Source organism: Oncorhynchus masou, chromosome 24, assembly GCF_036934945.1.
Source record: "Oncorhynchus masou masou isolate Uvic2021 chromosome 24, UVic_Omas_1.1, whole genome shotgun sequence".
Lineage (NCBI taxonomy): Eukaryota > Metazoa > Chordata > Actinopteri > Salmoniformes > Salmonidae > Oncorhynchus > Oncorhynchus masou.
Genome location: NC_088235.1, coordinates 59,758,537 through 59,774,993, shown reverse-complemented (window position 1 = coordinate 59,774,993; position 16,457 = coordinate 59,758,537). Strand labels below are relative to the sequence as shown.

The 16,457-nt window shown below is 46.0% G+C and overlaps 1 protein-coding gene across 4 annotated transcripts in view; it reads left to right on the top strand.

Annotated features, from left to right (window-relative positions):
* LOC135512413 (KH domain-containing RNA-binding protein QKI-like) overlaps positions 1-16,457 on the top strand; it is a 110,690-nt gene that overhangs the window by 60,767 nt on the left and 33,466 nt on the right. For all 4 annotated transcript variants that reach the window (XM_064934428.1, XM_064934426.1, XM_064934427.1 and 1 more), the window contains exon 4: positions 14,446-14,589. In XM_064934428.1, coding sequence (XP_064790500.1) covers positions 14,446-14,589 — 144 coding nt within the window. The remainder of the gene's footprint in view (positions 1-14,445; positions 14,590-16,457) is intronic.

Sequence of the window (16,457 nt, the reverse complement as noted above, 5' to 3'; positions counted from 1 at the left end):
CTTAATTGGAAATCCAGCCACTACCCGACTCGCTCTCAAGACTGGCTGGTTCTAGAAGTCTCCACGGAGTCCGGGAAGATTGGCTTTAGTTATTGTGTCCCTAGTGCATGGTATAACCTGCAGGCCACTTTGAGGCTTGACTCTCTGGTCTCGAAGGATTGTGGTGAAGGAGAACTGCATTTGTTTTGATTGATGTTTTTTTATGTGATATTAGGTGTGTTGAAATTGAATTGATAGTGTTGTTTTCATACTGATTATGTTGGTTTGTTGTTCCCAGGGCAACCTTGAAAATGAGACCCAGGTCTCAATGCGTTTCCCCCGGTTAAGTAAAGGCAAAAAAAAAATACATATTAAAAATAATTGATTGGTTGTTAGGCCTGTACAGGATCTTAATTTGACCACTCAGTTGCAGGATACATTGTCCTGCCTGGTGTATTCAAGGTTTTAAAATGCTTCTGAAGTTGTCATTTCCACTTTAAAATGTCAGACTTGATTTGCTCTAACGGAAAATGGATCAAAAATGTCCATTAATTAATAATCCACATAGTAATTCCCACTTCCTGTTGCTGCAGGATTATTTATAAAATGGAGAGCCTATACCTGGGTAGGGTGTCTCGGATGAAGTGTCCACTAATGTTAGCAGAACGTTCCAGCAATGTTTTCTCAGAGCCAATTTGAATTCAACCCGGACATGATTTGCTGAAGAATGTTTAAGGAATGTTATTGGAGCAATCATGTCCTAACGTCACACTATAACTTTGCGAGAGCGTTGTGGGAATGTTCACTGCTTGTTGACATGGGTCGTTTTGAATAACATTTCCATCAACATTAGCAGAACGTTCCGATAATGTTTTTCTCAGAACCATTTCTATTTGCTCTCACATTTTGTTGCGGCAGAGTGTTCTCCAAACATTACTGGTCCGTTCTGTTATTACGTTACCTGGAAACCGAATGAGAACAGTTGGAGAATGTTCTGCGGTTGGCTGTTAAAGATGTTGCGCTCAACATTTTTAGTGAACATTAGGAGGACATTCCAAGGATATTTCATTAAAAACATTTTCTGGAAAAAAAACAAATGTTGTTATTAGGATATTAGCATGTCTGATGTTAGATCAAACCCTAACTATAACTTCATGGGAATCTAATGTTCTTGGGATGTTTCCAGTTTGCTGGGTAGGGACAAAAGTCGAGTTTGTTTAAGCTTCGAGAGTATGAAAATACATGCGTTGTTTTGTTTGCCTTTCCATAGAGAAGTAAACTGCTATGTACACATCCTATGCACACGGACTTTCATCTGTCAACACACTTTTATGAGCCAACTGGTAATGTGTGTTTACATCTGTGTGTTTGTGTACATTCTGTGTGCGTGCGTGTGTGTACATTCTGTGTGTGTGTGTGTACATTCAGCATGTGTGTGTGTGTGTGTGTGTGTCGTATGGGAGTGTGTGTGTATCGTATGGGAGTGTGTGTGTGTGTGTGTGTGTATCGTATGGGAGTGTGTGTGTGTGTGTGTGTATCGTATGGGAGTGTGTGTGTGTATCGTATGGGAGTGTGTGTGGGTATCGTATGGGAGTGTGTGTGTATCGTATGGGAGTGTGTGTGTGTGGGTATCGTATGGGAGTGTGTGTGTGTGTGTATCGTATGGGAGTGTGTGTGTGTGTGTGTGTATCATATGGGAGTGTGTGGGTATTGTATGGGGAGGGGTAGGGGGGTATAATCCTTATTGCCGACAGAGTTCCGGTTCTGTGCTGGAATGTTGCAAACGAGAGTGCTGGAACAATAGCCACACAGCCTGACCCTGGATGTGTCGTTCCTCATAAATCCTTTGACAAGGAGTCTTTTTACACAATCAAGAAGTCGTCTGGATTTCAGGAAACATCACATTCTTATGCTCCTAACTTTATACCCTCAACCTCATATCCCTGCACAGTGTGTGCGCGCATTTCTCTGATTGGACTCTACATTGAGAGAGAGAGAGAGAGAGAGAGAGAGAGAGAGAGAGAAATGTTCAGTCTTAAAAGCTTTCAACAGTAGCAGGTTGAACCAGCCTGACTGAGCCATGTATCCGGAGTTGTACATTCCTTTTCCTTTTGAAGAAAACCCACTGCCTTTAAACCGTTGACACTGTTACACTGACATGAGGAGCCCAGTCACTGTTAATCTCTCTTCTCGTTTCTCCGCCCTCACTTTCCCCGACTATTACAGATGCCGCCACTCACTGCAATAGCTCCCAACTTTGATTCAGAGTGGAGGTGTTTCATCTTGACAAGCCTTTCTGTATAGTACACTCCCTCATTGTGAAACTAGAGACCTTTCTTTACATCTCATTATTCGACAGCAACCTCAGCGGGTCTTCAGAAACCGGGTCTTCAACCTAGCTTCCTTTTGCGCCTACTGTGTTCGGTTTCTTCACAGTGACTCACTGACGGAAATAAATTATTAGGAACGGTGCCAAAAAGAGATAAATAATGGAATGGCTTTTAGCTGTTTACATGCCAGTGTGTGTGTGTGTGTGTGTGTGTGTGTGTGTGTGTGTGTGTGTGTGTGTGTGTGTGTGCGCGCGCACACACACACATACACACACACCTAGTCATATAGTCATATGCACGCTCACACACACAGGCGCATACACACACACTCGCACACGTTTTAAAGCTAGGATATACCCACCAACCCACCTTCCTAAGTAGCCTGTACCACCCTCTAAGTTCCCATAGACCCCCGCCCACCTCCCTCCTCAGTTCCCCTGTCTTCACTCTGCCCAATTAGTCGTCCTTTGTTCTGTCATATTGGCCCACGCTACTGTGTTCTCCCGCACTGTTCTTTTGTGGGGCTGACTGATTCCTTCAGGGGAGGCATTATTGCCTGGGTTAGGATTACAAAAGAGCTGGCCCATGGATTTATGGTAATTAATTATGTTCCTGGTCCATGGCAGTGGTGAGAGAGAGAAAGGGGGGAAAGTGAGAGCGGGCAGAGAGAGAGCAGATGTTTTTTCATACGTGTGTGTGTGTGTGTGTGCACGCTCGCGTTGAGCCGACTTCCACCGGACTTCTGATGTACCCCGTGCCGGATCCAACCCCGCCCCCCTCCACATATACACACACATCTGTCCACCCCTCTGAACCCCTTTTGGTAGTGTTGCTATGGCTTTTCCTGGTTGTTATTGATGGTGTGTTAGTGGGTGGGCTGGTCTGTGACAGCTCGACGCTGGGGATCCATTTTTTTTGGGTGCTCGTAATAGGAGATAAATCAATCCGGGAGAGAGTAGATACCCAGGGAATATGAGAAGGAAATCTTATCAATATCGTCGTTGTACGGTGTATTTGCTCCCGGTTGAGATGGATTCCTAGATAATCACATAATATGTGGTTGATGTTTAGTTGGGTGTTCATGATTGTGGTTTGAACTATGGTCATCCAAGCGTTCAAAACCTTCGGAGTGTGTTGAGAATGACTACGCATGCCATAATTTGCCGGCCAGCGGGTTACAAGAAGCCTATCACACTTTCTAATATAAAGCCCCCGCCACAAGGTCTTTCTGACAACACATTATCCACACATGTCATTTCAAATAAGTGATTTTCGGTAAGAGCCATTGGATTCCTGAATCACGGCACAAAATACAGGGGCAGTGGGACCCAATCACCGACCGCAGGTCATCAATTTCCCATTTGTAGCTACAGTGAGAGAAAAAATGATTTGTTGTATCAATCAGATCGTGATTTTTCATTTTGGGAAAATCACGAGGGGGGGGGGGGGGCACCAAGTATGAGCAGAGAAGGGAGGAGGAGGGGATGAGCAAATGTTTTACTAGACGCCTCTTTCTTCTGACAAAGACACTTAGAGGGTCTTTCATCTTTCCTTCTCCGTTTCCCTACTTTCCCCTGTTTAAAAGGTGGGAGATGAAAAGCTTTCGTCATGGCAATGGCCTTTATCGGCATACAGCCCCACCTCTGTCTCGTCAGAGCTCCCTCCTTTTCTTTAAACAGTGGCATCTTTAATTCACGTGTAAATCAAAGCATTTTGTCACCTATCATTTCCGGGGGAGATTTATAGTATGTACAGGCACTGTTGCTACTGAGCTGAGAAACAAGGTGGCATCAGGTTAGATTTCGATTGAAACATTTTAGTGTATAATTGTTCATATACTTCCACCAAATACCATACTCCAAAATACCACAGTCCACGTAAAGAGTCAAATTCTTCTTCCCTGAACTAACTTGATGAGATCGTAAAGACAAATCTGATTAACAAACCAAATCGAGGTCCTTTCTTTGTTCCTGTCGGCTCACACACGACGCCCCGGGAGTCTCTCACACGTCAGACATGTCTGTGTTCAGAGAACCGTGTTTGTTTGTGTCAGGCTGCACGCTTCATCCCAGTTCAACAGAGAAACATCCTTGATCTGATATTGCTCTCTCTCTCCTGTCTCTGTGTCTCTGTGTCTCTGTGTCTCTGTCTGTCCTGTCTGTCCTGTCTGTCCTGTCTGTCCTGTCTGTCCTGTCTGTCTGTCCTGTCTGGTCTGTCTGGTCTGTCTGTCTGTGTCTGTCTGTGTCTGTCTGTGTCTGTCTGTCTGTCTGTCTGTCTGTCTGTCTGTCTGTCTGTCTGTCTGTCTGTCTGTCTGTCTGTCTGTCTGTCTGTCTGATTCAATTCAATTCAATTCAAGGGCTTTATTGGCATGGGAAACGTGTTAACATTGCCAAAGTAAGTGAGGTAGATAATATGTAAAGTGAATATATAAAGTGAAATAAACAATTAAAATTAACAGTAAACATTACACATACAGGAGTTTCAAAACAATAAAGACATTACAAATGTCATATTACATATATATATATATATATATATATACAGTGTTTTAACAATGTACAAATGGTTAAGGTATACAAGGGAAAATAAATTAGCATAAATATGGGTTGTATTTACAATGGTGTTTGTTCTTCACTGGTTGCCCTTTTCTCGTGGCAACAAGTCACAAATCTTGCTGCTGTGATGGCACACTGGAATTTCACCTAGTAGATATGGGAGTTTATCAAAATTGGATTTGTTTTCGAGTTCTTTGTGGATCTGTGTAATCTGAGGGAAATATGTCTCTCTAATATGGTCATACATTGGGCAGGAGGTTAGGAAATGCAGCTCAGTTTCCACCTCATTTTGTGGGCAGTGAGCACATAGCCTGTCTTCTCTTGAGAGCCATGTCTGCCTACGGCAGCCTTTCTCAATAGCAAGGCTATGCTCACTGAGTCTGTACATAGTCAAAGCTCTCCTTAATTTTGAGTCAGTCACAGTGGTCAGGTATTCTGCCGCTGTGTACTCTCTGTGTAGGGCCAAATAGCATTCTAGTTTGCTCTGCTTTTTTGTAAATTCTTTCCAATGTGTCAAGTAATTATCTTTTTGTTTTCTCATGATTTGGTTGGGTCTAATTGTGCTTATGTCCTTGGGCTCTGTAGGGTGTGTTTGTGAACAGAGCCCCAGGACTAGCTTGCTTAGGGGACTCTTCTCCAGGTTCATCTCTCTGTAGGTGATGGCTTTGTTATGGAAGGTTTGGGAATCGCTTCCTTTTAGGTGATTATAGAATTCAACGGCTCTTTTCTGGATTTTGATAATTAATGGGTATTGGCCTAATTCTGCTCTGCATGCATTATTTGGTGTTCTACGTTGTACACTGTCACGCCTTGGTCTTAGTATTTTGTGTTTTAGTTTATTAGTTAGTCAGACCAGGGTGTGACATGGGTTTATTATGTATTGCAGTTTCGTATTGGGGTTTGTAGTAGTTGGGATTGTAGCTGATTAGGGGTGTGTGTGTTTAATAGGTTTGGCTGCCTGAGGCGGTTCTCAATCAGAGTCAGGTGATTCTCGTTGTCTCTGATCGGGAACCGTATTTAGGTAGCCTGGGTTTCGCTTTACATTTCGTGGGTGATTGTTCCTGTCTCTGTGTTAGTTTCACCAGTCAGGCTGTAATAGGTTTCACGTTCTGTTTGTTGTTTTGTATTTATTTGTTATTTCATGTATAGTTCGTTTTGTTTGTTTCACTATTAAACATGAGTAACCTACACGCTGCATTTCGGTCTGACTCTCTTTCAACAAAAGAAGAACGCCGTTACAGAGTCACCCACCACACTCGGACCGAGCAGCGTGTCAACAGGCAGGTGCAGCCCGAAGTGGAGCCGCGTATTAAGGATTTCTGGACATGGGAGGAAATCCTTGACGGAAGAGGACCCTGGGCTAAACCAGAGGAGTGTAGCCGCCCAAAGGTGCAGCAGGCGAAGAGGAAACAGGAGCTACACGAGAGGCAACAGAAGCAGCTTCAGTGGGAGAGGCTACACCATTTGGAGAATTGGACATGGGAGGAGGAACTGGACGGAAAAGGACCCTGGGCTCAGCCTGGTGAATATCGCCGCCCCAAGGAGGAATTAGAAGCGGATAAAGCGGAGAGGCGCAGGTATGAGGAGGCAGCACGGCGACGTGGATGGAAGCCCGAAAAGCAGCCCCAAAAATGTCTTGGGGGGGGGGGGGCTATCAGGGAGTATGGCTGCGTCAGGTAGGAGACCTGCGCAATCTCCCTGTGCTTACCGGGTGGCTAGAGAGACCGGGCAGGCACCGTGTTATGCAGTGGTGCGCACGGTGTCCCCAGTGCGGGTGCATAGCCCGGTGCGGTATATTTCAGCTCCGCGTATCGGCCGGGCTAGATTGTGCATCGAGCCAAATGCCATGAAGCCGGCTCTACGCATCCGGTCTCCAGTGCGTCTCCTTGGGCCGGCTTACATGGCACCAGCCTTGCGCTCGCCTACATAGCCCAGTGCGGGCTATTTCTCCTCACAGCACTGGCAGGGCAACCGAGAGTATTCAACCAGGTAAGGTTGGGCAGGCTCGGTGCTCAAGAGCTCCAGTGTGCCTGCACGGTCCGGTCTATCCAGTACCACCTCCACACCCCAGCCCTCCAGTAGCAGCGCCCCGCACTAGGCTTCCTGTGCGTGTCCTCGGCCCAATACCACCAGTGCCAGCACCACGCATCAGGCCTACAGTGCGCCTCGCCTGTTCAGCGCAGCCAGCGCTTTCTCCCTCTCTTGCGCTGTCGGAGTCTCCCGCCTGTTCAGCGGTTCTAGAGCCTTCCTCCTCTACAGCGCTGCCGGAGCCTCCTGCCTGTATAGAGCAGCCTGAGCTGCCAGTCTACATGGAGCAGCCAGAGCTGTCAGTCTGCATAGAGCAGCCAGAGCTGCCAGTCTGCATGGAGCAGCTAGTCTGCATGGAGCAGCCAGAGCTGCCAGTCTGCAAGGAGTTGCCAGTCTGCATGGAGTTGCCAGTCTGCATGGAGTTGCCAGTCTGCATGGAGTTGCCAGTCTGCATGGAGTTTCTAGTCTGCATGGAGCAGCCAGAGCTGCCAGTCGGCATAGAGCAGCCAGAGCTGCCAGTCTGCAAGGAGCAGCCAGAGCTGCCAGTCTGCAAGGAGCTGCCAGTCTGCATGGAGCTGCCAGTCTGCAAGGAGCTGCCAGTCTGCATGGAGTTGCCAGTCTGCATGGAGTTGCCAGAGCCGCCAGTCAGCATGGAGCAGCCAGAGCCGTCAGTCAGCATGAAGCAGCCAGATCTGCCAGTCAGCCAGACTCTTCCAGATCTGCCAGTCAGCCAGACTCTTCCAGATCTGCCAGTCAGCCAGACTCTTCCAGTCAGCCAGACTCTGCCAGATCTGCCAGTCAGCCAGACTCTGCCAGTCAGCCAGACTCTTCCAGATCTGCCAGTCAACCAGACTCTTCCAGATCTGCCAGTCAGCCAGACTCTTCCAGATCTGCCAGTCAGCCAGACTCTTCCAGATCTGCCAGTCAGCCAGACTCTTCCAGATCTGCCAGTCAACCAGACTCTTCCAGATCTGCCAGTCAGCCAGAATCTTCCAGATCTGCCAGTCAGCCAGACTCTTCCAGATCTGCCAGTCAGCCAGACTCTTCCAGATCTGCCAGTCAACCAGACTCTTCCAGATCTGCTAGTCAGCCAAGATCCGCCAGTCAGCCAGGATCTGCCAGATCTGCTAGTCAGCCAGGATCCGCCAGTCGGCCAGGATCTGCCAGTCAGCCAGGATCCGCCAGTCAGCCAGGATCTGCCAGATCTGCTAGTCAGCCAGGATCCGCCAGTCGGCCAGGATCTGCCAGTCAGCCAGGATCCGCCAGTCAGCCAGGATCTGCCGGATTCAACTGCCTGGCTGTGCTTCTTCTCAGTACTGGGCTTCTTCTCAGTACTGGGCTTCTTCTCAGTACTGGGCTTCTTCTCAGTTCCGAGCTGCCCCTCAGTCCCGAGCTGCCCCTCAGTCCCGAGCTGCCCCTCAGTCCCGAGCTGCCCCTCAGTCCCAAGTTGCCCCTCAGTCCCGAGCTGCCTCAGTCCCGAGCTGCCCCTCAGTCACGAGCTGCTCCTCTGTTATGTAGGGTTCTGGGTGAGGACTATTCGGCCATGGTCGGCGATGAGGGTGGATTATCCCAGGACGCGAAGGGGAGGAATAATGACATTTATGAAGTGGGGTCCACGTCCGGAGCCGGAACCGCCACCATGGACAGACGCCCACCCGGACCCTCCCTATGGTTTTTGAGGTGCGTTCGGGAGTCCGCAGCTTAGGGGGGGGGGGGTTCTGTCACGCCTTGGTCTTAGTATTTTGTGTTTTAGTTTATTAGTTAGTCAGACCAGGGTGTGACATGGGTTTATTATGTATTGCAGTTTCGTATTGGGGTTTGTAGTAGTTGGGATTGTAGCTGATTAGGGGTGTGTGTGTTTAATAGGTTTGGCTGCCTGAGGCGTTTCTCAATCAGAGTCAGGTGATTCTCATTGTCTCTGATTGGGAACCGTATTTAGGTAGCCTGGGTTTCGCTTTACATTTCGTGGGTGATTGTTCCTGTCTCTGTGTTAGTTTCACCAGTCAGGCCGTAATAGGTTTCACGTTCTGTTTGTTGTTTTGTATTTATTTGTTATTTCATGTATAGTTTGTTTTGTTTGTTTCACTATTAAACATGAGTAACCTACACGCTGCATTTCGGTCCGACTCTCTTTCAACAAAAGAAGAACGCCGTTACATACACGGAGGATATTTTTGCAGAATTCTGCGTGCAGAGTCTCAATTTGGTGTTTGTCCCATTTTATGAAGTCTTGGTTGGTGAGCGGACCCCAGACCTCACAACCATAGAGGGCAATGGGCTCTCTCTCTCTCTCAAAATTTCAGGGGATTTATTGGCATGGAAACTGAATGTTTACATTGCCAAAGCAAGTGAAATAGATAATCAACATTTGTGAAATAAAAAATGTACTGTAAACATTACACTCACAAAAGTTCCAGAAGAATAAAGAGAGTTCAAATGTCATATTATGTCAATATACACTGTTGTAATGATTGTGCAAATAGTTAAAGTGCAAAAGGGTAAATAAATAAACATTAATATAGGTTGTATTTGTTCTTCACTGGTTGCCCAATAGATATCTACAATAGATATCTACTCCCAATAGATCTGGGAGTTTATCAAATTTGGATTTGTTTTTCGAATTCTTTGTAGGTCTGTGTAATCTGAGAGAAATGTGTGTTTTTAATATGGTCATACATTTGCCAGGGGGTTAGGAAGTGCAGCTCAGTTTCCAACTCATTTCGTGGGCAGTGAGCACATAGCCTGTCTTCTATTGAGAGCCAGGTCTGCCTACGGCGGCCTTTCTCAATAGCAAGGCTATGCTCACCGAGTCTGTGCATAGTCAAAGATGTCCTTAATTTTGGGTCATTCACAGTGGTCAAGTATTCTGTGACTGTGTACTCTCTGTTTAGTGCCAAATAGCATTCTAGTTTGCTCTGTTTTTTTGTTGTAAATTCTTTTCAATGTGTTTTCTCATGATTTGGTTGGGTTTAATTGTGTTTCTGTCCTGGGGCTCTGAGTGGTCTGTTTGTGTTTGTGAACAGAGCCCATGACCAGCTTGCTGAGGGGGCTCTTCTCCAGGTTAATTTCTCTGTTGGTGATGGTTTTGTTATGGAAGGTTTGGGAATCGCTTCCTTTCAGGTGGTTTTAGAATTTAATGTTTTTCTGTCTGTCTGTCTGTCTGTCTGTCTGTCTGTCCCCTCTGTCCCCTCTGTCCCCTCTGTCCTGTCTGTCTGTCCCGTCTCTCCCCTCTGTCTGTCGGTCTGTCCCGTCTCTCCCCTCTGTCTGTCTGTCTGTCCCGTCTCTCCCCTCTGTCTGTCTGTCTGTCCCGTCTCTCCCCTCTGTCTGTCTGTCTGTCTGTCTCTCCCCTCTGTCTGTCTGTCTGTCTGTCTGTCTCTCCCCTCTGTCTGTCTGTCTGTCTGTCTGTCTGTCTGTCTGTCTGTCTCTCCCCTCTGTCTGTCTGTCTGTCTGTCTCCCCCCCACCGTCTCTCTGTCTCTGTCTCCCCCCCACCGTCTCTCTGTCTCTTTCTCCCCCGTCTCTCTGTCTCCCCCCCCCCACCCTCTCTCTCTCTCTCTTTCTCCCCCGTCTCTCTGTCTCCCCCCCACCGTCTCTCTCTCTCTTTCTCCCCCGTCTCTCTGTCTCCCCCCCCCCTCTCTCTCTCTCTCTTTCTCCCCCGTCTCTCTGTCTCCCCCCACCCTCTCTCTCTCTCTCTCTCTCTTTCTCCCCCGTCTCTCTGTCTCCCCCCCACCCTCTCTCTCTCTCTCTTTCTCCCCCGTCTCTCTGTCTCCCCCCCCCCCTCTCTCTCTCTCTCTCTCTCTTTCTCCCCGTCTCTCTGTCTCCCCCCACCCTCTCTCTCTCTCTCTCTCTTTCTCCCCCGTCTCTCTGTCTCTCTCCGTGTTAGGTATACAAGCCTTCTTTGTATAGGAACGCCACCTTTGATGTCATGTACTGTGTGTCCTGTCTTCCGCTGCGTTGTCATGGATTTAGGCAGATCAAAGTGGAGTCTTTTTCGGATACGCCGTGTTTTTGTTTGTTTACCATGTTTCTTCTCCTCCGTTCGGTAACGGGCGGTTGCTGTTCGTTCTGGAGTGTTGGGCTGGCGAGGAAGCAGAGAGGGAAATGTCAGAGTTGTATTGTGACATTTGATCCTAATATTGAGGCTGGAATTCAATGGAACCCCACTCACACGCACTTCTTGTTTTAAAAGCTGGAAGCATATTTATGTTAGTATTTATGGAAGTAGTTTTTTAACTATAGCTAAAATGATGCTGAGACTTTCCTTCACCAGAGGAAAGGAGCCGCTGCGTTTAATACAATAATTCGGGTTCCATTGCGCTGATCCCTAAGGCTCAGCAGTGCTGCAGGTCCGGAGAGTAAAGAGAGGAAATGATCGAGAATAAAAAGCCGCCAGTGACGTTGCGTAACCTCCTGGCCGCCTCCAGTTTAACCTGTGGTTTGACCCAGACAGTCCTTTTTAGTCTGTCACGTGGAGCCACTGCGGGTAACACTGGCTATTTTTTTTTGCCTCGTTCTGAACAGATTAGCTTTATTGAATAAAGGAAAACAAGAGGGAAACCGTTCCACTCTCAGTGAGGTCTCGTGAAGAATGTGGGGAGTTCAACGAGTCCGTGGATCTTACATGCTTCCTGACATGGAGGATTTACTTTGGGATTTTCTAGAACTCTTCTGGCAGTGGTACATGTCATGAAAACCATGCCTATGGAGATGTGTTCGTTATCATGTGATATTCTGGAGTGAGTAAATTTGCCCATACATGCATACTGACAAATCATTGGTCGTTGATCATATTTGACCTCTGACCCCCATCAAAACATATATGGGGCCTGTTTCTGCCGACGTGTGCATATTACCTCAGTTACCTCAACTAACTTGTGCCCCTGCACATTGACTCTCTACCGATACACCCTGTATTATAGCCTTGCTACTGTTATTTTACTACTGCTCTTTAATTATAATTTTTTTACATTTTCAAATGTTTTACTTATCTATTTTTTTTTTTTTACTTGGCACATATTGTTCTTAAAACTGCATTGTCGGTTAAGGGCTCGTAAGTAAGCAGTTCACTGTAACGTCTACACCTGTTGTATTTGGCGCATTTGACAAATACAATTTGATTTGATTCCCAGACACAGATTAAGCCTAGTCCTGGACTAAAAAGCTCTTCTCCATTGAGAATCTGTTAGTCCTGGACTAAAAAGCTCTTCTCCATTGAGAATCTGTTAGTCCTGGACTAAAAAGCTCTTCTCCATTGAGAATCTGTTAGTCCTGGACTAAAAAGCTCTTCTCCATTGAGAATCTGTTAGTCCTGGACTAAAAAGCTCTTCTCCATTGAGAATCTGTTAGTCCTGGACTAAAAAGCTCTTTTCCATTGAGAATCTGTTAGTCCTGGACTAAAAAGCTCTTCTCCATTGAGAATCTGTTAGTCCTGGACTAAAAAGCGCTTCTCCATTGAGAATCTGTTAGTCCTGGACTAAAAAGCGCTTCTCCATTGAGAATCTGTTAGTCCTGGACTAAAAAGCGCTTCTCCATTGAGAATCTGTTAGTCCTGGACTAAAAAGCTCTTCTCCATTGAGAATCTGTTAGTCCTGGACTAAAAAGCTCTTCTCCATTGAGAATCTGTTAGTCCTGGACTAAAAGCTCTTCTCCTTTGAGAATCTGTTAGTCCTGGACTAAAAGGCTCTTCTCCATTGAGAATCTGTTAGTCCTGGACTAAAAAGCTCTTCTCCATTGAGAATCTGTTAGTCCTGGACTAAAAAGCTCTTCTCCATTGAGAATCTGTTAGTCCTGGACTAAAAAGCTCTTCTCCTTTGAGAATCTGTTAGTCCTGGACTAAAAAGCTCTTCTCCATTGAGAATCTGTTAGTCCTGGACTAAAAAGCTCTTCTCCATTGAGAATCTGTTAGTCCTGGACTAAAAAGCTCTTCTCCATTGAGAATCTGTTAGTCCTGGACTAAAAAGCGCTTCTCCATTGATAATCTGTTAGTCCTGGACTAAAAAGCGCTTCTCCATTGAGAATCTGTTAGTCCTGGACTAAAAAGCTCGTCTCCATTGAGAATCTGTTAGTCCTGGACTAAAAAGCTCTTCTCCATTGAGAATCTGTTAGTCCTGGACTAAAAGCTCTTCTCCATTGAGAATCTGTTAGTCCTGGACTAAAAAGCTCTTCTCCATTGAGAATCTGTTAGTCCTGGACTAAAAGGCTCTTCTCCATTGAGAATCTGTTAGTCCTGGACTAAAAGCTCTTCTCCATTGAGAATCTGTTAGTCCTGGACTAAAAAGCTCTTCTCCATTGAGAATCTGTTAGTCCTGGACTAAAAGCTCTTCTCCTTTGAGAATCTGTTAGTCCTGGACTAAAAAGCTCTTCTCCATTGAGAATCTGTTAGTCCTGGACTAAAAGCTCTTCTCCATTGAGAATCTGTTAGTCCTGGACTAAAAGCTCTTCTCCTTTGAGAATCTGTTAGTCCTGGACTAAAAAGCTCTTCTCCATTGAGAATCTGTTAGTCCTGGACTAAAAAGCTCTTCTCCATTGAGAATCTGTTAGTCCTGGACTAAAAAGCTCTTCTCCATTGAGAATCTGTTAGTCCTGGACTAAAAAGCGCTTCTCCATTGAGAATCTGTTAGTCCTGGACTAAAAGCTCTTCTCCATTGAGAATCTGTTAGTCCTGGACTAAAAGCTCGTCTCCATTGAGAATCTGTTAGTCCTGGACTAAAAAGCTCTTCTCCATTGAGAATCTGTTAGTCCTGGACTAAAAAGCTCTTCTCCATTGAGAATCTGTTAGTCCTGGACTAAAAAGCTCTTCTCCATTGAGAATCTGTTAGTCCTGGACTAAAAAGCTCTTCTCCATTGAGAATCTGTTAGTCCTGGACTAAAAAGCTCTTCTCCATTGAGAATCTGTTAGTCCTGGACTAAAAAGCTCTTCTCCATTGAGAATCTGTTAGTCCTGGACTAAAAAGCGCTTCTCCATTGAGAATCTGTTAGTCCTGGACTAAAAAGCTCTTCTCCATTGAGAATCTGTTAGTCCTGGACTAAAAAGCTCTTCTCCATTGAGAATCTGTTAGTCCTGGACTAAAAAGCTCTTCTCCATTGAGAATCTGTTAGTCCTGGACTAAAAGCTCTTCTCCATTGAGAATCTGTTAGTCCTGGACTAAAAGCGCTTCTCCATTGAGAATCTGTTAGTCCTGGACTAAAAAGCGCTTCTCCATTGAGAATCTGTTAGTCCTGGACTAAAAAGCGCTTCTCCATTGAGAATCTGTTAGTCCTGGACTAAAAAGCGCTTCTCCATTGAGAATCTGTTAGTCCTGGACTAAAAAGCGCTTCTCCTTTGAGAATCTGTTAGTCCTGGACTAAAAAGCTCTTCTCCATTGAGAATCTGTTAGTCCTGGACTAAAAAGCGCTTCTCCATTGAGAATCTGTTAGTCCTGGACTAAAAAGCTCTTCTCCATTGAGAATCTGTTAGTCCTGAATTAGGTTTAATCTGTGTCTGGGAAACCGGCCCATGAAGTACAACCTCTGTCTGGACTTGTTTTGAACTCTTTTCCTCCGTTCCCCCCGTCAGGAAGAGCAGAACCGCGGCAAACCCAACTGGGAGCACCTCAACGAGGACCTGCATGTCCTGATCACAGTGGAGGACGCACAGAACCGCGCTGAGATTAAGCTGAAGCGGGCTGTGGACGAGGTCAACAAACTACTGGTGCCTGCGGTGAGTCAGTAGCCACGTGTCACTTCCTGTTGCTGAGGGCCCGTGATGCAGGGCTGAGAGGAAGCTCTCAGAAATGTCACCAGTCAGATGTGTTTATTTAAAGACCTGAGATTGATGTCATAAGTGTTCAAACATCAAGTGGTAAAAAGGGATTGGTGTTAGTTCGCTCTAGACCACATTCTTGTGCTAACAGAGTCATGTGCCGTAATGTGCGTGAGAAGATGGTCATCACACTTCCTATTTCCTTCAAATGTGCTGATATTATAGAATCAGCTCGGCTGATTGGTCCTGCAAGCAGTCAGCTGTATGTCAGTGACGACAGATACTGTACATGACGACAGATACCGTACATGACGACAGATACCGTACATGACGACAGATACCGTACATGACGACAGATACTGTACATGATGACAGATACCGTACATGACGACAGATACCGTACATGACGACAGATACCGTACATGACGACAGATACCGTACATGATGACAGATACCGTACATGACGACAGATGACGACAGATACTGTACATTGACGACAGTATATCCCCAAATCAATAAACCACGTGTAAACATACAGCGGTTTCGTTTACAGAGAAATCAATACCAAAGATGTTGCTTTTTCAATCATGTTCATTTGTTTGTGTGTGCATGTGTGTTCGTGTGTGCGTGTGTGTGCGTGTGTGTGTGTGTGCGTGTGTGCGCGTGCGTGTGCGTGAGAAGGAAAGAGGAAAGAGAGGGAGAATGAGAGAGAGATCATGGGGAATGGTATGTTTTTGCTGATCCACACATTCTCCCTTTCATTTCCTCTTTTGTCCCCTGAAATAGGAAGTGAGACTCTTCATTGGCGAAAAGGGGAAGTTTAGGAAGGAGCCTGTAGGATGGGGTAATCCCCTGAGTCTGCCATCTCAGTCTGCCATCTCAGTAGAGCAGAGAGGGGACTATTTTAGTTTGTGAAAGCATGGCTACTTAAAGGATCCACACTTGCTTTTTGTCAGACTGCCCAAATGCCTCGTGGTCGAAATAAATCTGTGTCATAGGCAGAGGGATTGAAAGATGATTAAATAGTGGTGAAAGAGGATCATGGGTGAATTAATCAAGTCTGTACATTCACTCCTGGAGGAATCTTTGTATCATATTACATGTGTCCTTCTCTGAGACCCTCCCCACGGTAGATGAATGACCAATGTTGAATGTGTGGTGGCCGACAGTATACTTAGTTGAATGTATCAATACATAGCAACTAGCCAGGCCAGTTCATACACAAAGTCCTCTAACCTACCTGTTGGTGTTTCTTGTAAGTGAAAAGTGGTTTCCTGTCTGTGTCTCTCAGAAGTCCATTTAGGAGAGCATGACATTGGAGGACCTTCGTAAGATCATGTGATTGGCTGGCCCCTATCGGGTCATGGGTGCTCTCTGGGTTATGAAAGCTGTCGTACACAGATTGTGACAGGCTGCTAACACAGAGAGCATGGCCGGTGTAGCTGTCCTCGTTTATCAAATAACCACTCAAACATTAATGAAGAACACAAGACGAGCGAGGCCAGGCATCTGGGGGACCTGTGTGTGCATATGCGCGAGGGAACAAGCAATGTTGTATTTACTGTTGGTCGGAGCTATAATGAGCAGGGAGAGGTTACAAACTTTAGTTACAGTAGAAGTCGGAAGTTTACATACACTTAGGTTGGAGTCATTAAAACTCAGTTTTCAACCATTCCACAAATATCTTGTTAACAAACTGTAGTTTTGGCAAGTGGGTTAGGATATCTGCTTTGTGCATGACACAAGTAATTTTTACAACAATTGTTTACAGACAGATTATTTCACTTATAATTCACTGTATCACAATTCCAGTGGGTCAGAAGTTT